At 41.0% G+C, this 26,669-nt stretch overlaps 2 protein-coding genes across 11 annotated transcripts in view; both read right to left on the reverse strand.

Moving 5' to 3' along the window:
- Positions 1-10,873, reverse strand: part of BMPR1A (bone morphogenetic protein receptor type 1A) — an 80,642-nt gene extending 69,769 nt beyond the window's left edge. The window contains exon 1 of the mRNA XM_051617182.1: positions 10,733-10,873. The gene's annotated coding sequence lies outside the window, so the exon portion shown is untranslated. The remainder of the gene's footprint in view (positions 1-10,732) is intronic.
- A 10,316-nt stretch (positions 10,874-21,189) lies between these two features.
- The window catches only part of LDB3 (LIM domain binding 3), a 125,467-nt gene continuing 119,987 nt past the window's right edge, over positions 21,190-26,669 (reverse strand). For all 10 annotated transcript variants that reach the window (XM_051617170.1, XM_051617176.1, XM_051617175.1 and 7 more), the window contains one exon: positions 21,190-25,802. In XM_051617170.1, coding sequence (XP_051473130.1) covers positions 25,713-25,802 — 90 coding nt within the window. In that variant the 3' untranslated portion in view covers positions 21,190-25,712. The remainder of the gene's footprint in view (positions 25,803-26,669) is intronic.

Genomic DNA, 26,669 nt, shown 5'->3' on the forward strand with positions numbered 1-26,669 from the left:
TAGCCTACGGCTCTGTAGCAGATGTCTAGCCAGCACCCTGTGACACCACCTGCTATCAGACCAGTCAGGAAAGAGGGAAGAGAGTCCTCCCTTGCTCCATTCAAAAGCCTGTGCAGTGCCTGACCTAAAACTGTACACAAGTCACTGTGCTGTTGCCATCAACGGATGCATCATTCAAGAAATCTGTGTGATCCAGAACCTGCACAACACTTTTATCCCAAACATATTCTGGCAGTGACTCTTCAACTATTCACTGTGAGGAGGGAAAAAAAGACCACAGTTTACTGTGTTTGTTACCTGCCATTCCCTTAGACCATGGACTAAAAAAAACAGTGGAAAATCATTCTCTATCAGTTTCTTAATTTCATTTAAGGTTTGATAGATTATCAACACATTTTCCTCTCTGCTGTTTTTCTTTGCCTGACTGAAGAAGCCCAAGTCTACTTATTACTGCATCCTATTTGTATTGCTGAGGGAAGAAAAAAAACAAACACCCAAACTGAAACAGAATTACATTCTAGTTTTAATGGGATTGTTGAAATTGTGTTACCAGAACTATGTAACATGCATGTCCATATATAATGAATATGTACAGCTGCATAATCGCATTTTTTAAAAAATTATGATTACTCTAGAGAACACTGCTTCAAAATTGGCTTGAATTTATTTAAGACTGTGCTGATTGTAAAGAAGGCAAGTACTGTTCCTTGTCTGCCCTTACTCCTCCTATGATCTCTCAGTGAGCTGGAGCTGCTGAAAACCCACAGGTTTTTATAGGGTTAGTTTTCAGCTAGATTAGCAAACAAATCCAACCTTCCACCTGGCCACAATTACATAAGTTAAAAATTGTCAGCGGAAACCCACAGACAAAGGGAAGAAAGAAGAAAAAAAAAAAAAAAAAAAGGTTCTAAACACCATAAGCAGATAGGTGATATCTAAAGTTGGAGCTTCACAGCAAAAAGCTGTTTGAAAACTATGCAAGATCTCCCAACATGTTAATACCTAATTTAGAAACTATTACTGTTTTTCTGCTGTCTGAATTAAATTACATTGAATTTACTGTACCTCATCTGATATGTTCTCATCCAGGCATCCAGTACTGCTACAGCCAGTTTACAACACCTGTATCAGCTATAAGTTTCACCACCTCACCGTCCACCCCCCTTTTCCAGACACACAGAACAGAACAGGCCCTATCACTTGCTTCCAGAGAGGCTGTCAGCACCTCCCTTCACAGAGGTACCTCCCAGTTTCTTCTTGGGAGCTCAGAACTTGCCAGGGCCTTCCAGATATGTCTCACCAGTTCCAAGCTGAATGGCATCATCACCTACCTCAATCTGCCTGCAACACTCTCCCTAACACAGCCCACCTTTGCCACAAGGGCATCTTCACTATCTTATGTTCAACTTGTACAGTATGACTCCCAGGTTCTTTCCTGCAAAGCTGCTTCCCAGGCAGTCAGTCCCCAGTCTGTACCAGTACATGGGGTTATTCCTCCCCAGGTACAGGGCTTTGCATTTCCTTTTGTTGAGCTTCATGAGCTACTGCTCTGCTCACTTCTCCAGTCCATCCAGGTCTCTCTGGGCAGCTCTGCAACCACCTGGCCTACCAAACACTCCTCTCAGTTCTGTATCACCTCTGAACTTGCTGAGGGGGCGCTCTTTCCTATCATTTAGGTCATTTATGAAGATGCTGCACTGTAGTGGAACAGAGCATTGGACTCCTGGGGCATACAGCTAGTGACTGATCTCCATCTGGACTCATTGCTGATCACAACTCTTTGAACCTGCTAGCTCTCCAGTTTTCAGTCTATCTCACTATCCATTTGTCTAGACTGAACTTCTATCAGTTTGTTGGCAAGGATGTTATAAGAGACATCATGAAAAGCCTTACAGAAGTCAAGATAAACAATATCTGCTGCCCTCCACTTATTCACTAAGCTAGTCATTTCATTGCAGAAAGCTAATGGGCAACCACCAACATCACCCATGCCACCCTGCTGCTAATCCTGACCCATAAGATCTTGGCTGACTCCTCATCCACCCAAAAGGCAGAGCTCCACATGTTCCCACGGCTCTCAAAAAAACCCACCACTGCATCCTGCACCCCCTGCCATCATAGCCTGACCTTCCTGGAGAGCCTGCAGCCAGTCCTTACAGCACCCCAGCCATGTGAGCTCCCCCACCACACCTCTGGGATCTCAACAAGATTGCAGCCATGTGGCTGCATGCAGACCTCTGCTTTCTCCTGTTTGTGCCCCATCTTTTCAACAATCTATGGCAAACGGAGTCAAATCCAAATAAAGTATTAAACTTAGTCCTTGTGGAGGAATACTTTGTATTGGCTACCCTTCAACTACTGGAAATCTCATACTGTCACTAACTCACAAATGCCAGAGGAAAAAATCAAAAGTGAAAATGGAATGATAACTACTTGCAGAAAGGAAACATATGGATAGATATGGAAAGAGGTACTGCTATGCAGTTACATACAGAGAAGGGAAATACACAGTTCTGTAGCTTCTACTCCCAGGTAAGAAAAGCCTGCTAGAGGACGGGTCTGGTGATGGATGAGCCCACCTCTGTCCACCTCACCCTCCCCACTGCAGCCTAGGGCTCAAACCCAGCAAGCCTTTCTCACCATTCTACTGCTCTTCTACCCACGCTCCCACCTACCTCAGCCCACCCACTGCCCTGCACCAAGCCACGTTTCTGCTCTTTCAGAATGTGGGGAGACCCTACCATCTCTATTTGCAGCACACCCACAACTTCTCTTCTCACTGAAAGTAACATGAAGGAGAGTTACTCTACCTTCAGCTGTTTAAAGTATCCATTGTAAAACTTATCTTCCTGTAAACAATTATTTATTCCCAAAACAGATACACTTTGAAAATTATATTCAACATTTCTGAAAAACATTAAATTTATCTCACATAAATTCAAACTTTAAAATCTAGGTTAAAGCAAAAAATCACCTTGCTTGGTACATTTTTACAGAGCAAAATCATCATAGATGTTCTTACACTAACAAAATCACTATTTACATCAGCACTCACACCAATTCCTGATGAAAGATCTGGTCTAACATGGAAATGTCAGTACCAACTGATGAACACCAACATTGTCAAAACAATACCAAGACTAAGAGAACACACAGGAAAATGTAAATTTACACATTTTTGTACTTTGCTTAATAGCTTATAGAGACCTTTCCTAACTAAAATGGTTTAACATTTTAAGATACTGTATAAAAACATGCTGCAGTTATATATTTAAATGTATTTAATGTGCATTACAGTCTCAAGTAGCTCCTGATTATTAGGTAGTACTAAGAAGCTTCCACAGAGCAATGTAAATCCACAGTGGCCTGCTGCAGGCTGTCCTGCACTTTCCTCTGGAGCAATACTGCTGGCCATTGTTGGGAGCAAAACACTCAAGGCTGGTTTCTTAACTTGTAACATTTTTTTCTCACCCTCGTTTTAATATATTTTTACTTGGTTACTTTTCCTGTAACCAGCCTCATCTCTGAAATTAAGTCAGCAGAAATAAAATATGCTACTCAAAGAATCAGGAAAATCACCCAATTTCATCACAGGAGACAACTCTACATGCTGCAGATGCTTAAGGACAAAGGAGGAAATTCTTACATCAGCTCAGTAACTCTTCTCTCCACATCTATGTTCCTGCCAACCCCAGGTTCCCAAGACTATTGCCGAAAATATTACAGAGAGATGTAAATATTATACAGCAGCATTTGAAACTTGGAGAAAAAGTCGGCTAATGCCATTTTTGCAGCAGAACCTCTGGCTAAGGAATGCACAGCTGCCAAGCAGATGTATAATTTCAGCATTTAGATTCCATTATTTCAAGGGTGAATATTTTTTTTTATACTAGATGTTTTCAGATTTTCTATTTCCATCTGTTTTTTGACCTCCCTCACTTTAGTTCCCTCCTTTCTGTTTTACTTCATTACACCAAAATAATTTTCTAAATAAGAACCATCTCTACATTTAAAAACCTGTGAATCTGAAGAGTGAAGCAAGGCCAGGGGAGGAACAAAAACAGACAGTTCAACAGAAGCTTGGGTTTGAATAAAAACTGTCCTGTCTAGGTCGGGTTTTATTCCACAGTTCCCGGTTTAAACCAAATTGGCGAGTCTCTAACTGCATTCCTTCCCTGAAATTTTATGCACAGGAAAATGAAAAATATAATCTGTATGGGAATGTTCTTATGCTTCACCAGAGCCCTCTGCCCTAACTTCTAAGTAGGCCATGTTCCAGGTGTTTATTCTTTCTTTTCAGACTTGTATTAAATTAATTATAGTTGTAAGCTTACAACAAAATTAACTCGCTGTGTACGAAAAGAGCTTTATAAAACATATAAGGATTATTGGTGTAAACCAGGTTGTGAACTTAAATCAATTCAGTAAAGTATCAATTAATGCAAAAGTAGTAATAAATAAATAAATAAATAAATAAATAAATTAGTGGAGTTAGTGTTGTTAAAAAAAATTTCCATCTAACCAAAGCAGAAGACTAGGTCATACAATACTGTCCTAAACTTCAGTTTCCACTGAGTTTTAAAGAATTATCACTAGTAGGATCATTGGTTCAGCTCATAAATGTGACTGACTGGTTGCAAAGACCTATCAAATTCTTATTTTCATTTTAAGCTCACAACAGTAATTTGCCTGGGTGATGAAGAGCACAGTCTTCAATGATAAAGAATGGCATACACTTTAGAACACTCCTGCAGAAAACTTTCTATAGGATATATTAATCAAAAAAAGAATAAATGGTTGTGAACTGGTAAATATAGAAGATAAAATTAGAAAAACTGGAATTAACTCTCAGTTGTCCAAACCAATGTCTGACAACCACAAAGTTTGTCCCCTTGGATAACACAGAGAAGAGTACAGGAGGATTTCTGAAACCTTCTCCAAGCATTCTGTAAACTCATTTCTGTTCCACAAAGTACATGCAACAACCAGGAGCACGCTCTACTCAGCTCTCTGCTTTTCTTATTCCCATTTCTAGTCAGAGGTTAATTAACTCTTCCAACAAGCCACTCTTGTTCTTATACAACTCTCCATGTTCTTTCATTGCCAAGTACAGGGAACAAGGGGATGATACAGTATCTCCCATTTCCAGTATCCACTCTTCATGCTGAATGATTCCTCATAACTTTTCTGTTCATGCTTCCTTTTCAAACCCTCTACGCCCCTACACAACAACGTAGGACAGTACCTATGCCTCTGCATCACTGTGAATTTCCAAATGAACAAATAATAGAGCTTATTCACCACTTCTGTATCCCTGAAATTCTGACTCTAAGCACATAATGTATTCACTTGCACAACAAATCTTTCATTAGCAGAATATTACTTCTCTGCAGAAGTGAAATCTCAGACAACTTCAGTTTTCTGTAAGTCATTTAGGCGCTGCCCACTGAATTCCAGTCAAGTTTGAGATCAGGCTCTCACAGAGGAAGTGTGAAGGCCTAGGAACATTTTTAGGTGGGTTGTTGTTTGTTTTCAAATCAAGAAAAAGTTGCTACAACTAACACTATAAAGACAAGAGACTTAAGGAAAAACAAACTTAGACCATTTCAACAGCTGCAGCAATGAAAAGAAAATCTCTTCCATGAACCAGGTCAGTATCCTGGTAAATATCTTGAGTCTTTCTTTGATATTTCTCCAACTTAACCCCGCTACATCTGATTGTATTTTTGTCAGCCAAAATCACAGCAAGATTGACAGTTTTCTTTAAGATGGTGAAGTGAGGCAACACAGACACAAAGAACTGCTAGATTCTTCCACATTTTATGCTAATAAAGTTGACCGAAGCCATCATGTAAAGCAATTATCTGAGAAAACACTGAGAAAATGTAAGTTATTTCAGTTTTGTAAAAGGCGTCTTTGCTGTTATATGATGCAAATTAAGTTGTAGTACTGGAAAGCTAAGCTAGTAATACTTAGTAAATAAATCTCATCCCCCTCATGCTACTCAGAACACTTTCCTCCCCTCCCTCCCCAATATACACAACTTCCAGTGAATTCAGTACAGGTAGCAGATCTGGCTGATGATTCTCAGGAACAGTTCCATCATGCCAACCACTCTGAGCCAGAGAGGTTGTGGAGTCTCCTTCTCTGGAGACTTTCAAGACCTGTCTGGATGCCTTTCTGAGTGATTTGCCCTAGCTTTTGGTCCAGCTCTGGCAGGGCGGTTGGACTTGATATTCGGAGATCCCTTCCAACCCCTACCATTCTGTGACTGCAACAACAACGTCATTGCAGAAATTCTGAGGTGGTAACACACTGGACCTTACATAAGGCTTTGCTGTTGCTTCTCTTTTCATCATGCATATACAATCTATGAATATTATCAAATTCACAAACTAGAGTTTATTTTCCTTCTTTATTACTTATTTTGAATTTGATTAACCAGATCATTGTGAAACAGCAACCCCAAATGAAATGCACAGAATACAAATGAAATGGGAAGGCAACTAGAAGACACCTATTAGAAAAAAAGGCAAGAAATAAAACTCTCTGGATTATACATCTGAGACAGGATTATCATATTTTTCACATATTTTGTGTATAGCTGAAACAACGGTGTTAGAACCAGAACCTCACGTTACCACTACCTCCACATGAAGGTCTCAGTCTTCTCAATGTATCAGATATGTGACAACCTAAAATGCTTCAGTGTCATAAACATACCACAACAAATTCCAAACATATATACTGAAGAGTAGTAGGGTAATTGCTTTGTTTTGCTTTTGGGGAAGAGGGGGCATAAAATACACCTAATATGCTCTGTAAATGCACTGGGGGAGGTGCTGGGAAGCCAATTCACAATGAAGACCATGCTGGCAAGTTGGCAGCTCCTCCGCTAATTGAATGCCTGGTCAGCAGTGGGCCAGCTATTTGTTTGTATCAAACTAAACCTCTTGAGGATTAGGTACCCAGAGTACAAAGTACTGTGCAGATGTTTCTGGACTGAATCCCTCACAAATCTGCTATTCAATATATTTTCTCAGTAAGAGCATTCAGACTGTTAAAGTGATGTTTTCTGTATAATGAAGACAAATGAAGTGACTATTTCAACTTTTTGTCCAATTTCAAGTATCACTTATTCCAGTCTCCATCTTATTTTTAAAGGACACAATATAGCAGGTTAAATTTAACATTCATTTTCAGTTCTAAGCATTTTTCAGAGTAAGTAAAATATTATTTTATGTCTGAGAATCTCAAACCCTCAACAGACTTTGGAGCAACCTTTAAGGGATTGCAAGAACACCAGACAATGAAATTCCTTGCTTTCCCTGTAAAGCACTAGCCATTGTGGAAGGCTCAGAAGACTTCACCATGACTGGGGACCACCAGCATGAGTGTGGTGAGACAACTGCAGAGTTCTGCAGATCTGGTCCAAGAAAGGAAAAAGAGGAACCATTAAATCAGCAGCAGCAAGAGGAAAAGTTTGTTGTCGGACCACCAAGCACTTGCACCGTGCACCCACCTCCAAGTCTTGCACTTTGGGAATATTAGCAAGTGAAACAAAGCTCTAAGTACTCCATTTGCACCCACACACAAGTCTCCAAATTACGAGTCGCTTCTGTCACTTACTTACAGATGATGATAAGGTAAGTGAAGAAAGTCATGGGCACTGAAGATATGCCCTCTCTTTGCTAAGGAACCAAGAAATACTAGACCCTTTCCCAGACAGCCAGATAGAGAAGACAGATCTTCAACTATCCTTGACATAAGCGAGGGAGAAATATACATATTTGTAACACACTTCCTACCGTGTACTGTCTGGTCTTGTTCATCCATCTGCACTTTTCTGAAATGTACCAAAGAAGTGTCTATGGTTCCGTGTGCCAGCCCTTTACCTCCTCTTGGAAAGAAATGCCATCCTCTTCATGAAAGTTACCAGCCACAACGATTAACAGAAAAAGAAAGGGAAGGTTGGTTGCTTGTTTGTTGTTTGGTTTTTCTTGGGTTTTTTTGGTGTTGTGTTTTGGTTTTTGTTTGGGTTTTTTTTTTTCCTTTGGTTTGTTTGCTTTCAAGGGCTTTGGACAAGGCAAGCTTGTTTCTCTGGGAAAGCCTGGCTATACCAAAATTAGTACAAGCACTAATATCTGTTCTTTGATCCCCTCTGTGACAGGGATGTAGTCAGATCCTCCCATCCACATGCTTGTGCCTTGCTATGCACTGGAAAGCTGTAGAGCTCTTACTTACACTGACTGATACACAACTTAAGAGAGATTCCATTAAATCAAAGTTATTTAATATCACTATTTTAAAAGCACTTTTTATTTTGAAATTATGATAGACTGTACTGATTTCTTACAATTTACTGAATATTTAGCAAATCCTTCCCTATTTTTTCATTATTTAAAAAAAAAATTATATAACCACAGATTCTGTTTGCTGCTTCTTTGAGAACAAATAAAACACTGCAATCATTCCCAACTTTAAAACCAAGGGGGAAAAAGTTATTTAAAAAAAAAAATCTATCAATTGCTGGCCTTCCAGGACTTGGAGAAGTAGCCAAAGTTATCTATGGCTTTTTCAAAATCCTTTTCTCTTTGCAATGCAATAATACTCCAGGACTATTTAATACAACACTAAAGCTCATCCATGGCCAATGCATGTCCGTGCTGAAAGAAGCCAGCAGACGTTTCTTGCAGGTCTGAAAAAGCACCACATTGAATCCCAAATGCCACCAAAATTTTGTTACAATTCTCACTGCAAGGATCCTACAAAGCAGTGTCAAAAAACATTAGGATACCGGTTACTTTGTTACTGATCAAATACATGTGCGTGAATTGACCTTCAGAAACTGTGTGGTAGCTACATTCTGTTTCAGTAAACAGCTATTTGCTCAGTAACAAAGTAACATGTTAATTCAGGCTTGAAATTGACCAACAGCTTTCTTCTCTATTTTGAACGGGGCTGGAACCGGTAACACCCAGAGATCCCTTTTAAAACTAAATTACTTCACAATTGGGGAAAAAAAAAACAACATTCAGATCTAGCCACAGATATACCTGGTCCCTGGAACAGAGCAGCCAACAGAACATACTAAGGACTGGCAACTGAATCTTGCAGCTGTGTTTCAGACTAGAACTCGAAGCTTACCAAGTTGTATGTCTCTACATAAATACACTTAAAATACACATTTACTCCCACAACAAACGAAACATGGTGAATAACCCAAGAAAAAGTTACAAAAAGAACAACAGTACAAGGATAAATACATTGCCAGCAAGAATTTTATCCAGACTACTACAAACGCCACAACATGCCGCAATTCTGGCTACGGACTTGTTAAAGTACCTGAATATAAATTGCTCTCATGTTAACTTTTCTATTTCAGGACCAGGTTCTAACTACAAATCAGGCAACTTTTTCAGTCCAGCAGTCTTCCTCACCTACAAAAGCAGCTTTTCTGTTCCGAGAGATAACAGGCCTGAACAATCCCTAGGACACTAACTTGATAAAAGAACTCAAAACCAATTACCTGTCCACACAGAACAAAAAATGTAGATGAGAAACACAATCAATTCACACCGAGATGAATCATCATACAACTCTTGACACAAAGTGACAGGCAACCGCTGAATGGAAATACCACAACATACTACCATTCCCTGCTGTTGAATTCACTCAATTTTACCAAAAAAACCCCACAAAAAAACCCAAACCAAACAAAAAACAGCCCAAAACCGTCAGAAGGCAGTAGACTGAAGAGCGGTAAAGAGTCGTGCATGTTTTTAAACCCTCCTCAATCACAGAATCACAGAATGTCAGGGAAGGGAAGGGACCTCTGGAGATCATCGAGTCCAACCCCCCTGCCAGAGCAGGACCACCATCGATAGATTCTGTAATCAGTGATGAAAACATCGTCTTTAATCGGCGCTCAACAGTACCATCTTTTACTACTAAGGTAGGTGCGATGTATTCGGGTTCATTGTTTCTCCAGTTTTCCTTACACATCGCTACACGGCAGCAGACTCGGAAGGCCGGGGCACAGCTTTGTTTCAAGCTCGCACAAAAGGAAGACGAAGCACCTTGTTCCTCGCACCCTTCCTCGGCAGGCGCTGCCGCCCGCTCCGGCTGGGGCCGCTCGGCACCGGGCCCGGGATTACAACACCCCGGGCGCAGAGGCGGGGGAAGGGAGGGAGCGCAGGGCGAGGGAAGGCGAGGCGGGCAGCCCGGCCGGCCAGCCCGTGCGGCGGCCCCGCGCCCACGCAGGAAACCGCCGGCCCCGCCGAGCCCCCGCGCCAGCGCGGCGCCCACCGGCCTGCCGCGGCCAGACCCCCGCCCGCGGCCCCGCGCCGGGCCAGGCGCGGCGGGGCAGCGCCCCCAGCGCCGCGGCGGGGCAGGGCGGCGCGGAGAGCCGCGGCGGGAGCTCCCCGGCCCCCCAGGGAGGAAGGCCGGGGCGGGAGAACCGCCGCCCGACGGGGAAACCGCACCGGGTGCCCGCGCTCGACGGCACTGCCCGAGTCCGGGCCGCGAAAGGGAGCCCGGGGACGGGAGGGGGCGCAGAAGCCGCCGGGCACCCCGGGGAGGGACGCCCGACGGCGGCGAGAGACGCACCGAGCAGCGCCCCGCGGCCCGGCCGGGCTCGGGAGGGTGCGGCGGCCCGAAGCCGCGCTGCCCGGGGCGCCCCGCACTCTGCAGCCGCCCGGCCCGGCCCGGCCCGGCCCGGCCCCGCACTCACCGGCGGTGGGAGCTCCTCATCCTCCGCGGCGGGAGGGGACAGGCGAAGGGGGAGGGGGCCCGCTCCCCGCCGCGCTCCGCAGGCCGTTCCCGAGGCCCCGACGGCTCCGGTGAGACGGGGGCGAAGGCGGGTGCGTGTCGGGCGGGGGAGGGCGAGGGCGGGACGGCGCGGCCCGTGCTCGGCGCAGGCTCCGTCCCGGCAGCGCTCCCGGCCCTGCGGCGCGCGGGCGGGCGGGGCGGGGCGGGCAGGGCCGGATTCCAATCACTGCAGCCGCGCGCGGCGGGGGCTGAGGGGCGGCGGGAGCGCGCGCGCGGCGGCGGGCGGGCGTCCTCGCGCGGCGGCCCCTCCGGGGTGCGAGGCGCGTGCCCGCCCGTCCCCCCCCGCCTCGCGCGGCGGGAGCGCGCGGCGGCCGTTGGCGCGGGGGCGGCCGTTGCGCCCCTCGGAGCGGCCGGGCGGGCCCGCGCCCCAGGGCCCCCCCCCCCGGCCGCCTCCCCCGCCCCTTCCATCACCGCGCGCCGTGGGCGGGGGGGCTGGCCGGGCACCCCGGGAAAGAGTTGGCCGGGAGGAACTCGCCGGGCCTGCTTTTCCTCCCCCGTAGCCCCTCCTCGGGCGGGATGGCAGGCCGCAGCCAGCGCCGCCTGAGCCGGCTTGTCGCTGGGCTGCCTGCGCCGCGCGGGTGCCGCCCCCAGCCCCGGGGCGCGGGCCTCGTCGTGCCCCGTCGCCGAGAAGGGCTTTCCCGCTGGAGAGTGCGAGAGCTCGAGTGCGGGAAGGCCAGGACGGTGCGAGGGCAAGAAGTGGCCGAGCGGGTGTCGTGGAGGCGCCGCCGGCCGGGAAGAGGGAGTGAGACGTGAGAAGGCGCAGAGGCCGGAGGTGGCTGCCAGGCTGGGAAGCTCCGTCCAGATGCTAGTGCAGTTGGCGCCCTGGAAAGCGGACAAGCTGCCAGGACTCACAGAGTAGGTGGGGTGGAGGATTCCTGTAGCGGCTTTGGTGTCAGCGAACGGCGGCCTGTGCCTGAGCTGGGGCGGGCAACGAGCAGGCAGTGGCGGCAGCAGCGCAGGGGAAAACGGGCAGCAAAGCGGCCTTTTAGCTCCATGGAAAAACGGTTCTGAAAAAGTTGACATTGTAGTGCCATGTCAGAGATAAAGTTCCGTTGCAAAAGACAGAGTTGTTCGTTTGCTCTTCTCCACTTCCTGTATCTCTAAATAAATAGGCCCAGTTAGTTAGACTGGAATACATAATGACATCTGCAGTGAGCTGCTTTGCTCATTGATAAGGCTGCTGAAGGCCATGATTTGCATTGCATTTCTAAGCTCCTCGTCATTAAGTCAAATTAGCAAAGTAATCATTTGTCTGTCTGTCTTCAAGTGATGTCTCGCAGCAGCAGTACAGGAGCTTTAATGACAGTATGTCATATGGCAGGGAGACCATGCTGTTCCCTCCTGGGCTGTGTTTTTTAAGTCTTCACTCAACAAAGTGGCAGCAGTTAGGTTTTGGACGTGCTTTCCCTTTCACGTGTCCTGTCACTTGGTTATTCTGTGTCAAGAACTTTGTACACAAAGCCAACTATAGGGGGAAATGAATCACAGAATCATCGGAGTTGGAAGGGACCTCTAGAGATCCTGCAGTCCAACTCTCCTGCTAAAGCAGGACAGCCCAGAGCACATTATGCAGGGCTGCATCCAGGTGGGTCTTGAGTGTTTCCAGACAACTCCACAACCCCCCCTGGGCAGCCTGTTGCAGTGCCTCGTCACCCTCACCCTAAAGAAGTTTTCCCTCATGTTCAGATGGAACTTCCTGTGTTCCCGTTTATGCCCATTACTTTAAGTCCTATTGCTGAAAAGAGCCTCACTCCATCCTGCTTACACTCCCCCCTTAGATATTTATGGACATTGGTAAGCTCAGCCTTCTCTTCTCCAGGCTGAAGAGTACCAGCTCTCTCAACTTTTCCTCATAAGAGAGGTGCTGCAGTCCTCCAATCATCTTTGTTGCCCTACACTGGACTCTCTCCAGCAGTCCCCTGTCTCTCTGAAGATCATATAGCTCATACAGACTTACTTAGTTTCCCTTTTTTGACCAAAACATCCTTTAGGCCTTCAGGACACACCAGCAATTGTTAGTGTCAAGATGCCTGCCCAGATAAACTGTTTCTATACAGTAACCTACTGGGATGAAATCTCAATTATCAATGCCAAATAGCCACATGTGCATACATTGTGGGAAACATGGGCTTGCTTATTTTGTTAACCTCTCCACAGCCTAGCTCCATTTTTACTTGCTTGTATCAGATAGGACTTGTAAATGTGTGTTCCACTGCAGAGCTGTTGCCTCTGAATATGAGATGAGAGCACTGGCTCTGCAATGTCGTTCATGTGCATTTACTCACGGATTTTTAGGCAAGTGCTTAGTTTGCATCCAATCCTGCATAACATAACAAAAGAGGAAGTATGATTTCAAACCTATCAGTTTCACAGACTTCTTTAAAATGTAGGCAGTTAAAGGCACACCTAGTAAGTGTAGGTAGTCAGGTACTATGGTGATAAGCATTTAAAAATACAGATCTGGTCTTACTAGACTTTTAGAATTTTTTTTCCAGTGACCATCATCCAGAAAAATCTGTCAGTGTCCAAAACAAAGACAGCCTGCAAGACAGTCAGAATCACAGCTTTCATGCCAAGCAATACAGAACTTGTATGCTTATGTTTATAATTTCAGAGGAAAATATGAGTCTGCTGTTCTTCCACTCTGTCTACTATCAGATTATAGCAACAGAATAGACACTCAATATGGAAGAAGAATGCAACATGAGTGTGTGTGCTCCCAACCAGAACCAGAGCTGCTAGAGCTAGCAACTCTGTAGGTAATAATCCATGGTAATACAGTCCTGTGCTCTTCAGACTCTGCATATTGATTTGAATCCAGTATGCATTAATTTAGCAAAAGTCACTAGCCTTGAAATTGATTTGATCACTTGTGAAAAAAGGATCAACTATTTTAATCCAATTTCTAGTGAGTAAATTTGCACATCAGACCATCTGAGCTAGTACTTCTCAAGGCACTGAAGATACCACAAGTGATAGCCCTATCAGATCAGAAATAGCATTGCTGAGGGTGAAATTTGCATTGCCATGGCCAAAATGCCTATTCTCTGCATAAAAGAGCACGGTGTAAGAACTCCTCTTAATCACAGAATAAAGTCAGTAGTTTTACTTTTATAAAACTACATTATCATAAGATCAGGGCTGCAGGAGGCAGAACTCGATCTAAAATGGTGAATCATAACAAGCTTAAAAACATATTTGAAGTGTGATGGATGTCTGACGAAAAGTCCCTGGTGTCTACAGTGCAGTACTTACAATGTGTTTCCAGTTTCAAACAGGTATTAACTATAATTTTGGAAACATATGGATTTACAACAGAAGTATGAAAACAATGTCAATAGACTAAAATTCCTTATTTACAATCATACAGTCTGTGTGGGAGGAGGAGATTGCTGACCAATCCTGACATGTGAGCTGTTTAGCCTAATGATGGAAGACTTGCACTATGCACAGCCTGGAGAACCCAATTGTATTTCCCCGAAGTAACTGGAAATTTAACCTAAGGTGTTTGACAAGTAAACCATGAAGAATCAAACCTGATTTGTTTTGCTTTTCTTACCTTGCAGGATTGGTAGAGATACCTATTTAAACCAGAAGGTGAACACCTTAAGGTGATAGGCACTTAGAAAGACACAGGGTTCCAGCGAGCTAGTTATCAGTAACAGACATCTCACCTGGTGAAGATTTAGGAATCTGCAAAAACTTGGACACATAACGTTATGGTAACATGAAGCATTTATTTTGTTAATTGAGCAACACTCACAAGATTGTGTAGTCTGAAAATCTGAAAATAAACATAGGTTCATTCAACATTTGACTGGGATTGGATGTGGAAGTCTAACATGAAACACTGAAGAAGCAGCTCAAGACTGTCTGTTTCGATGAAGAGAGCTGTATTTAAGAAAAAAAAATAATTCATGAATTGGATAGTTTTCCAGCTGCTTTCTTTGTCATTTCCTTTCCAGGAATTTCCTATTAGTTCTTGGAATCACTTGGGAGTTGCAAATCTTAAATATCCGAAGATGTTTAAGAATAAAGAGGTATATATAGGGCGAAGGTCATCCATGTGATAGGACTTTCTCTTTGTAGATCATTCTTTTCTTCAGTCTCTGGAATTCATGTGTCTTAAATATGTGGTCCAAATATATTTCTGAAAACTGTTTGCAATTAGATGAGTACTTCTCTCTTACTGTTACCAAAATAAATATTCCATGTTACATATTAAAACAATATTACCCCTTAGCCAGGGACACATTTTTTTCACTTAAAATTATGTGAATTTGGCTTTGTCTTTTTTCAGAATTATTTTACTTGAAAGCACATTCTTTTCATTTTAAATTTATTCAACTATACTTAGAAATATCATGGATTTTATTATGTGTTTTAAATGTAAGTATAATTAATTCAATAAGGCAGAACCAAATCTGTGAAGAAAGGTGTCTTTTTTTAAAATTTCTGCTAGTCAGGTACTAATAGTAAAAAGGCAAAAGTATTCATTGGCACTGCAAGCCCTGGCCCACCCTCAGGCCAGCCAGGATGGTGTGGAACTGAGCACAGTGCAGCACTGGAGAGCACTGTGGAGATACTCCAAAGAATAACAACTCAATGTGCAGAGCACAGGCACAAGGAAACAGGAAACTTCCTACAGCTTAAGCACTTGGTGTATTTTGGGTTCCTTCTGAGCTTCTGCAGACCAGATTCTTCTTTAGCCTTGTGCAGGTGGACAGGGAGGAAGGAGAACACAGTGGCCATGTGTCCCACGCCTCAGGCAGCTGCTGCAGAATATGAACTGATTCCTTGCTGAGCTGTGTCGCAGGGAACTCCATTGCATCTTGCAAAGGGCTGTAGTAATGGGAGCACTTTGCCTGTTGCTAAAAGTGCTCCAGCAGACATTTTGCCAGCCAATAATGCAACTTCCCATTGCTTTTTGTGTTTCTTCTTCCTATGTTTAGTTGAACTGTATGTTTCTGTTTTATGAACGTCTAGGTACAAAAAGCATAGTCTTTTTAAGAGGCCACAATAAACCCTGAGACAACTGTCCTTAAAAATACAAAGAAACATTTCACATTATTTTGTGTTCGGTAGTAAGAACATTAGAAGTCTTAAACAGGAAAATAAAATATTTGTAGGCTAAGCAGAGGCTTAATCTGGGTGCTTCACTCACGTTGGTTTGTTTGGAGAACAAACCCTAGATGCATGCAAATAAAATCCTTAAAGTTTTCATTTGCTCTGAAAATATTATTTAGATTTAGACTCTAATGCTGATCTTAAAATGTATATTCTGAATTAACTATCAGTCTGCAGTGCCAAATGATCTGCAAGAAAATTTAAGTTACTAGCTTCTCTCAGAATGAGTGTATCTAAGATATGTTTGTGTTCCTCCACCTTTTTCTGTAACAAGTATTTGTTACTTTCTTTTACAAGTTTGAATAATCCTGAGATCCAAAACCACACTGCATTAACATTTTTCCTACTGGTTCTGAGGCTTCATCCCCTCAAGCTTTTGTAACAAAAACTTCACTTCTTGATAATGATCCTTTTAAGCAACAGAAACTGAACCAATGCAGAAAAAGGATACATTTTTTAAACCTTGTTTTAAACAAGGAGAATTATTTTAAATACATACGATTTCTGTCTTGGTGTGTATAATAGCTTTGTTCTCAAGCGGTGTGGACTGAAGTGGGCATGTGTCTGGCAGCTGTAGTGGGTAGTGTAGAGATTTACAGAGATGGACATTTATAAGACTGAAAATGCTATGTCCTTCCAAGCTTATTAGCACGAAACATCTGAATCCTACATAAAACAAACCAAATAATTTCAATTAATCAAATCCTTAATTTTTTTTTTTCAGTCTAAACATATTTTTAACCAATAATGCATTGTTGTTAAATATTAACAAAATGCAACTACTGTCACTGTTTTTTTTTTTTTCATAATCTAGCAAGATCAAAATAATATAAGTCTACTAAATTAAGAAAACCTGATGATCTTTAAGGTCCCTTCCAACCTTAACCATTCTATGATTCTATGATATGCTGGTATTTCAGTCGCAGCAGTCAGCTGGTATGTCTGAAAATAAGTGATAAAGGCATAGTAATAAATATTTCTTCCTTAAGACTGTAAGATACTTGAATATGTACTAGAACTGGAACTTGAACAAGTTAACGAAACGCATACAACTAAAAGCAAATCTTGACATATCGTCTATAACTTCCTTTGCTTCCAATGAGAAATTGGCCTGTGTCTGCAAATCTCTGGATTTGGCAGCTATACCTAATTCAGTTTAAACTCCCACTGGCATCAGCAAAAAATTACCTGATTAGGGATGCAGGATTGGATCTAAGATAGTAGCATATTAAAATTCCACTATAAACTCAAAAGCTACTAATGGAAATCAAATCCCCAGAATATAACATGTTTAAAGGAGCTGAACAGTTTTCAGTGTACATAGTCCAAGTGCTGAACAATAGCAGCTATTGCATGTGTGACCATCAGGAAACGCAGCTGTGCTTCTTTGTGTTACAATTAATTACTTCCGTTGTATATAAAATTGAAAGTATTGGTACTCTGGGGCGGAAAAAGGATATCCTCATACACTGCTCCCATTTCCTTACCAAGGCCTATTACTGAATATTTCACCATTAATTCAGTTACAGTGAATTATCCTGTGAGGAATAAAGGAAGGGTAAATTAGATGGTTGTTATGATAAAAGCTACTTTTTCTTCGCATTTTCACTCTTCTGCATTTTAATCTCATTTTACTAATTTTACATATGCCCTCTGTGATAGCAATTTTTCATTTTTAAGTAGTTGCACTTAAATAATAAGTCTAAAATAAATGTTTACATAGCTATTGCTCTATTAATTTTTTTTAATGCTATGAGATTAGAGAAAGCAGATTACTTTGTCACTGTCCTTTAAAGGAATGAGTAGAACCATCTCAGCCTAAGTATTTGTGGCAAAGTTCTCTGAAGCTGGCACACAGCGATGTCATTTATACCTTTCTGTGCCAATGAATTTTCCTAAACCAGAGGGAGATGACCCCAACACTTCCCTGTTATGCATACTTGAATTCTTTTGGTGGGAATTTCATAGGAGCAAAAACTGTTAGAAGTTCTGCTAAACAGTGCAAATCTGGACATTATGAATAATAACATTGACTCTCTGTTTTTAGAGAATTTCTGAACGGAGAGGAGCTTCTGTGATGCTGAGGAAATCAGTGAAGTCTCCAACAGCCACCAGCCTTGTAAGTAAAAGGCAGATAATGTGTATATACATATTTACCACTAAGAATTTAACCTTAGGATGCTCCCCCTAACCTAAAAGTCCATGGTTGTGTGTCTAGGTGCAACTACCACCACCAGACTCTTTCCAATCCATTATAAGCTGTGTAACACAAAGCTGAGTAAGTGGCATGGGGGAAATGTGGAGTCCTTCAGTGTTAGCACAAATAAATTCTGCCAAATGAAATGAAATCTTTGCAAGTTTGAATTCAGTCTAGTTGGTGTTACAACAAAGTAACAGAAGAATGGCAACTTAGAAAAGCTCCCATTCCAGAAAACAGTTTACATAATACAGATGGTAGAAAATCATCATCCATATAAAACACAGCCCTATTCTCCTTTTGCTTCAGGAGCTGGCACTGGGAATATAGTCTCAAAAGATAACTATGCTCTGTCATTATTTTGTAACAACACAGCTGAGATTCAGGTATGCTAAATTTAATGCAATAACTAGAAACTGAATCTCTCTGGATAGCACTGTCACGTTTCTTGCAAGGATTACTTGGCCAGAAGTATGTGCAGGGTAGCATAGATGCCATTTAACATAGATGCAAGAAAACAAACTTCCATATGGTGTCATATATCTTGTATATCCACAATAAATCATTAAATCCGGTATATCCAGTATGCAGTAGGCTGACTGAATACAATCACGCTAGCAGTAGAGCACATTATATTATTTTTTACCCCACATTGTTACACAGCTTACAAGCATATATAACAGCAACTCTAGTCAGGCTTCCACATATGCAGAAATCATAGGGAGATTTACCATGTCCTCAGAGTCAGTATAGGGGAAAAAATTCCAGTAAGAAAAAGAAAATAGGTCAAGAAACTTGCAGGCCTACCAGCAGCACTGGGTACTGCAGAAAAACACTTGACTGTGAAAGAATGCGTTTACTCTTTATAAAGCACAAATAACATTTTTATTCCTGAGTTCATCTTTTTTATACAAAGCCAGATTTTTGAAAGGGTGCTCTTCTTTCTGCTCCCACATCGCCTATGCTATCAGAAATCTATGTATAGTAAATGGACTATGTGACAATGACTTCAGCTCAAATACTGCAGGTATCAAACACTTCCACTTAAGGGAAATTGGAGCCTCATTTCTGAGTGTTTTAATCCTCATACGTGTTCCACACATGCATATAGGAAAGCTTGCATTTATCATCATTAAAATCTCTTTAAATAAAACTAAACCTTGATCCCAACATTATTTTCTAGTCTGAATTATTAGCTCTGAAAATAATAACGAAAATCCTGTATTCTTGTGTTCTGAAATTATATCTGTATAATGGGTATAGATATTTATTAAGCTTCCTAAAAATCCAAAACATCCTCTTTAATGCCCCATAAGAATAACACATTACAGAAACCTAGCAAGTTTCCTTGCCTTCTTGTAGCAAGCAGTATTCATTCCACAAGCACTGGAAGAACCATTACCTGTATTCAGTTCAAAGTTGCTATATTTTAATCTGTATCTTCTAATTCAAAAAAACAAATAATTAATTCAGTTTCAGAAAGGCCTCAGCTCTTTTTAAGTAACACTACACATACTAAAAATAAGCAGAAGAATTTCCATAACATCTCTGTCATTAATGAAAATAATCTGAATTCTAAAGTAGTAAGATTAGAAAATACTTCTGTAGTAGAGGCAGATTTATTAATGATAATTTATGCATACTAATTTATTATTCCCTAATAGTTAAATCTGGAAAATTAAAACAAACAAACCACAAACCCACCACATTTTGTTCAAAAGTTTAACTTCGTTCAAAAAAAAAAACACAACACATTCATTCTGCTTGTCCTTATTACACAGAAGTGTCTTATGACTCAGTCTGACAGTCCTTATTAGTACATCACACATTTGTTACTGTTTTGTTTTGATGTAATTTTCCTAAGAGGAGGAGAAACTGTATTTTTAACAGCTATCTAAGGGCATGTTTTATAGGCATACAGCACAGAATTTATGCATGGATATAATCTGAATCTCATCCATAACTCTGATTTGGCTGGAAGAACAAAGCATTTCATTGTGTAGTCAATAATGGTTTCAGCAATCTTATTCACACATTCCTTCCCTTCTTAATCAACAGAAACTGGCTGAATTTAAGATTGATGATTCGGGCTGGGGGGGGAAAGAATGCCAACGCCTATAGTTTTGAAATCACCATTTTCTTCAGAGCAACTGGTAATCTTTCTTCTATTAAGAATCTCTTAATGCAGCACTTGTCAAGGTATTTTGTACCATGTTCTTTCCTAATGAACTTTGCTCTGTTCACTTTTTGCACCCTGTGAGCTGGCACAGTGCTATGCTTGTGCCTCTGTCGCTGCCACTTCCAACAGCTGAACACTCCAGGGATCACAGTGCAGTTTAGGAACCACTGTCTTGTGCAAAGGTTAAAGGTCAGAACAGACAATCTGGAAAACATGCAGTTTTCTGTCAGTTCAAAATTGCTATGTTCTGTTCATTCTTTTGAATTGGAATTTTCCTTATGCACATTGCTAACAGAAATTAGGGCTGTAAAAAAACCAAAAGCACACAAAATTGCGATTCCTGATGCTGTACTTCATAATGCCATCTAAAGCCAAGGCTGTCCATTTATCATCTACTTAATTAGATTGAATATAATTAGTTGTATCTTTAAAAATCCTGCATTCCTGAGGCGTGTGTATTAGGAATGCACAAAATGGCTGCTTTTATAAGCCACACTTACATGAAGATACCCTTTCACTGGGAAGTGTTTCTTGGCACTACAGCTCAATGAGGACATTTTAAACATTTTGTAATTATTTGAAGTAACTCCTGCTAAGAAATGGAAGAACACCCACCTGAACTTGTGCAATCAAACTTTGTTCCCAGATGCATTGATGTAACCTAAGACAGAATTTACCCATTCCTTATAAAGTTACTATAAACAGTATTTGTTGACACAATAAGGCCTGTGACTATACAAGTCTTGCTAAGTTACAACATGTACTGTTAGTACACTACATCTTTCAAGCATACTAACATTTGTTTAAAACAGTGTTATTTGGTTAATAAAACATTAAAGACTGATATACAATTAAGTTCAAAACCAATGCTTTTAATTTTTATTTTCAGGTCTGAAGTAGAGAGTACAAGCTTGTATATGCTTTCTTATCAGTATTACATGGCTGAAAGCTGTCAGCTGTTCAAATGCCATATAAATATGCACAAATCATAAAGGTTTAACTGTATTTGCACATTCCTTTTATTACCAGACTGTTTTATTCATGTTGGCACAGATAATCTATGCAAGGTAGTTACTCACACCTCATAAACCACACTACATTCAGTTTCTGAAATAACTAAGAACTTAAGAAAAAATACATATTTAAAAGCAAGGGCACTTGTGGCATCAAGTCAACATGTCAATATATTATAAAACCTAGACTTCTAATATGGTCACTGCAGGCAAGAAATCACTCAGTTTGAAATTCTGATGTCTATAAATACTAAACAAATTAGTATCTGCTACTAGGAGACAAGTATTGCAAATAAAAATTAGTGTGCCCAGCATTAGACACTAATGAGTCTGTTCAGTGCTGTGGACATTCACATTATTAAACATAAATACAAATAATCTTTAACATAACATCTCACCCAAAGTACTGACCCCTGAAGGACCAAAGTAAAATTTTTTGCTGGTTTTGTATTGATTTTACAAATGCATAACAAGTCATGAGTGTTTTTTTTCCAGATAAGAAAAGAAGTCTTTTTTAGGAAACAATTTATCCTGTTTTGCAAAAATAACCGAAAAAGAGGAAAAGCATTAAAATAATTTTTTAAGCCTTTGACCAAAAAGTTACTGAATACTTTTTTAATCAGATAAAAGACTGGTCTTTCTATTTGATCATTCAGAGGTACAGTATCTTTGCTTTATTATGTAAAACCCCACATTAATTAGAATGAAAAGAAACATTTATAGTAACTTAGGACTTGTCCCAGGCATCTAGTACAAGACATAAAATATAAACAAGTATACATCATTCATCTTGCATATTTTGGTACAGTGTTTATGTTCAGTGATTGTTGAAGGGCCTGGTTCTGAATTTTATATATATATATATGCACATCTTTCTCCCTTCTATATCACAAGGGTGACATGTAGCAGAAGAGTATCAGCAGTTATTTGGTATTCTACCCCTGTGAAAGTTAAAATACTACCTCGTTATTCACAAATTTCTGGTTCAGATATGTGCAAAAAGTCATATCAATATAGATATCAAGGGTGGGTAAGTGGATTCCCTATTTTTGGACCACATTATGAAGCAGCACAAGTCAAAACAGGAAATTTATTACATGATAATCCTCAGGGTATCTCTGTTCTTCATTCAGAGATATCACTGTATCTCATATAGTGATATGTAAACTAGCTTTAATCTCACTTGCTCAGACACCATCTGGAGTCAGGGCATGTGTTACAGTGCAGGTTCTCTATGCAAGGAAATTTTCAGGACGCTTTCAAGTTAGTATGGCTGCCATTAGGAAGGAGATTTTCAGGACTCACTGTTGTCACTCTGCAAGCTTGCTCTGCTGTGCTTACGTGCGCTGCCTTTCTGCAGTACTGACTTCAGCTTGACTAGATTGAATCCTGTACCCCTTCTCCTTGCTGACCCCTTTTATACATAGTTATACTGCCTCTCTGGACTATTGTGAGCTACTTGTACCCTCATTTCTTGCTTCAAGCCCTTTCTCTGACTGTAGTGAGCCATCCTACCTATTCCTCCCTCCCTCCACCCCACCCAAACTATCTAACATGTCAGCTTAGCGAAACTGGCCTTACCTAGCCATTCTCCCTCCTCCAGCCCCAGCTTCCCCCTTCCCAATGCCTCACCTTTTCACACTGTCACGAACCGACGACGTCACTAGTGGGCACACACACTCTGCCAGAAGCCCTGCATTCTGGCCAACCCTGGGGATCTCCCTTCTCTAATCCAAACCTCCCTTCTGCCCATTCCGAGACGCCTGTCTCCCACACCCCTGTGCACCCCAGCAACTCACAGGCTGACCTGGGCCACTTCAGCTGACAATCTTGTCTTCCCTGTGAATGTGAAGAAGAGACAGTCCCAGCTGTGCTGCCTACCACCATCTCTGCACAGACTGTATCCCTGCCTAAGCTGCAGCCCTTCAGCTCTAATCATCTCCTAAAATGCTTTATTCTTCACACTGCCAGTGAAAAGGGAGCTTTTAGGGAAATGGATAGGGAAGGTGGAGAGGAAGACACACACACAGATTAGAGGGAAAAGACCTCATGAAATTCTCCTTAGGCATCACAAGCCCTAACATTTTGTGTCCTCCCAAGGAGTCTGACTCCCTGCTTTGTTGTTAATAGTAAGAGACTAGTCCCAGTCAGTGGGTAACACAGAAATCTGCCTAAAGAGTATCTTCAATGCAGTCTTAGTATGTAATATTCTGATATGAATTCTCTTAAATAACAAAGTAATAAACAATATTATGTTGAATGCCATTCACAAATTAAAAGGAAATCTATAATTGTCTTATTGTTATGAAAAGGTATTTAATGAAGTCAAATATGAGTGAAAAAAATATTTAACTTCCATGATGACAATGTAGTCCTTGTCAGAATATTATGAGCCAGATAGTTGGATTTTGTAATTAATGGGACCATATTCACACCAGCCCAGCACCAACCGAAAACAGAAAATTTGTTTGCTATAGAAAAAAAAAGGCCTTGCATATAATGTACTAGTGTTTTGGAATAATTCATGCATACAAAAATCTGATCCTGTAGCACTCAGATCCACGAGAGCTAAGATACCTACTAATAAATACAGCTCATATACTTCAAAAACTGCCACAGGCAGTTCAGATGGTTATTTTTGTCCAAGATGCGGACTGCCCGCAGCTAACTTAACTCTCATATTAGAACTCTGAATTTCTTTTATTCCTTCCCCAGCTCTGGATAGTTCTTCACCCCTGAAAAGACACACCGATTCTCTTAAAATGGGCTTTACCCATCAGAGGGAAAAGGCAAACAATGCTATGTGATGTAATACAAGGTAAAATAGGATGCAGATGGTACCAGAATGCGAGCCACAGAATGCATTCTCAGCCTCAGAAATACTAATTCAAAACTGTGAGTACTGCAAGCTGTCAACATACACATCTTAATTCTCACTTGAAGAAATTAATAAAAATTGAATAATGATCAGACTTTGCACTTAGACTTGATTTTCTATCAGACAGCACTGCTTCCATTAAGTCATTGATATTTAAAATATAAATTCAAAAGTATTATCAATACTACAGGTATTTGCTCTTTTGCAAAAAAAAAAAAAAAAAAAAAAAATATAAATTACTGTTTGAACAACTTGAAAGTTGTTTTTAAAATATTAGAAAAGATCACTGTATGGTTATCCTAATTGCTGGAGCCAATCTGCTGTTCTACAATGGCAAACACTACTACAATTCAGGATGCGTTGCATTTAAACTAACAAAAGTAATAAAGAGTATGTGCCTGTCTGGTGTTATGCTGCCTTATGAATTTTAAATCATTGTTAATTTGGGGGGGGGGGAAAGGTGTCCTTTGCCTAAATATGTGGGATAGAGTAGGGAGGGAACTTTTGCAAGCTATCTCCCACTTCCTATCTGTGTTTGTCAATGTGAAGGTCCAGATGTAGAAGGTCCAGATGTAGATTCCTGCCTCCCACTGATAGCAATTTGAATTAGAAACCAAAGCAATTTAGAATTATTTTTTTTCTCCACAAGAGCAAAGGAAAACTGGTTTCAAATTAAAAGCTGGCCTTTCCAGCCAGCTCTCTTCCATTCAATATAAGAGCAATTAGGAGAAAAAACAGTTGTCCTTTTCCATTATGATGTGAAAGTGAACTAATCTACTGCGCATGTTATCAGACAAGTGCAGTAGCAGGGTTGACCTGGCATGCTTTTCTCAGCTGTACTGAGTTATGGAAGGAGTTAATTCTGTTTCTACTCTATTTTCAAACTAAGTTATGGACTGTCTCCTAGGCTTTCCAGCTACATATGGATTCAAGGCAGACTTCTTATTTGGAAAGAATCTAAAATATTTGATGCTATGAGGTAGCACCACAGTATAATGGAATAGCACTCACTTTTCATAAAGGAAAACCTGATCTATTTCCCTTTGAAAGCTATGGCCTTCGGTTCTACAGATGATTGTACATGTGGCACTTATTCATTCTTGTTATGAAAGAAAATGGCTTATAACAAAAGGACTTTTCCAGTTGCTTTTAAACACTAGTGTGTGGTCTAAGCAGTAAAACTGCTGGGAGTAGTTAATTTGAAACTGTATTTGTGCAGTGCTTTTTATATTACAGTTTTTAGTTAATGTCAATATTTCCCCCAACTGTTGATCTAATAATGAACCAGTAATTTTTTTAACTGTTCCTTCAGTAGGTTTTTGTATGAACTTTGCAAAAGCATGTTCTGCATTTATGAAAGAGATTAAATTTCGGAAGTATCAACCTCCTAGCTTTTACCAAGAGAAATGCTACCCATGGTTATCAACTTTATAATTGCCCAGTTAGTGATCTGTTTTTCCCCAGTGTTAGTGACTACCAGCTCTTCTTTTAAACATTGATGGCATGGGCATGCTTCTTGCAAAGGGGCTTATCCTTCTTGGAGTAGAACGGCTGACCCTCCAAATTCACATGGCATACCTGGAATTAAAAATAAATACAATCAGGAATAATAATTTTTAAAAAGACAGAAAGAAAGAAAGAAAGATGATTTTCAACTGTATTTCTCTTCTGCTCAAACATTTCTTTGGCAGAAGTGAGTGCATCTCATTTCCTGGATCAAAGTGCATGCCTTGGTAGTTTGCCTACTCCAGGTTAAGGTTAGGCTCTGGTTTCCATCAGCTCTCCTCTCTGTACTTTCCTGCCACCACTACACACTAAGTTCACCAGTTTCCATTAAAATGAAGTCTGGGTACACAATCCCCTAGGCAGTTTCAGCATGTCCTGACAGTGCTTGTATAGTCTATCAGGGGACAGTGGCACGCTGAAGCACATGCAGCTAGCTCGGTCTTCAAGACCTAGATTCTGATCAATGTAATGAGTCTAGGAACAAGAATAAACATTATTCCTAATGCTTACACAGCAGGCTTAACACCATCAGTGATGTGCTACTGGAAGTGGAAGGAAAATCACATGGAAGTATATGAGGATAGCTTGTTATAAATTAAAAGGCATGCATTTATTTGCATTTTTCTTAACCCAGTAAAAGAAATAAAATTAGCTTCTAACAAAATTTCTGTGAGAACTGCATTAATCAAACTGTCACCTCCACAAAAAATTGGGTTGCTAATTTAAATAAATACTTAAGAATGCAGTTAAATGAACAAGTGAAAAAGAACACAAAATATTCAGAGAAAGTGTCTCAGACTAATAGCTGTTAGTTTGTGAAACTCACTGTCTTAACATTCTTACTATGATAGAATTTCAAAAAGACTTAAATTTTCACAGGATATTTTTGTGTCACTCACTTCTCCGTACCCTTGAAAGACAAGTAGCTAGTTTAGCTTT

Source organism: Apus apus, chromosome 4 (genome assembly GCF_020740795.1).
Source record: "Apus apus isolate bApuApu2 chromosome 4, bApuApu2.pri.cur, whole genome shotgun sequence".
NCBI lineage: Eukaryota > Metazoa > Chordata > Aves > Apodiformes > Apodidae > Apus > Apus apus.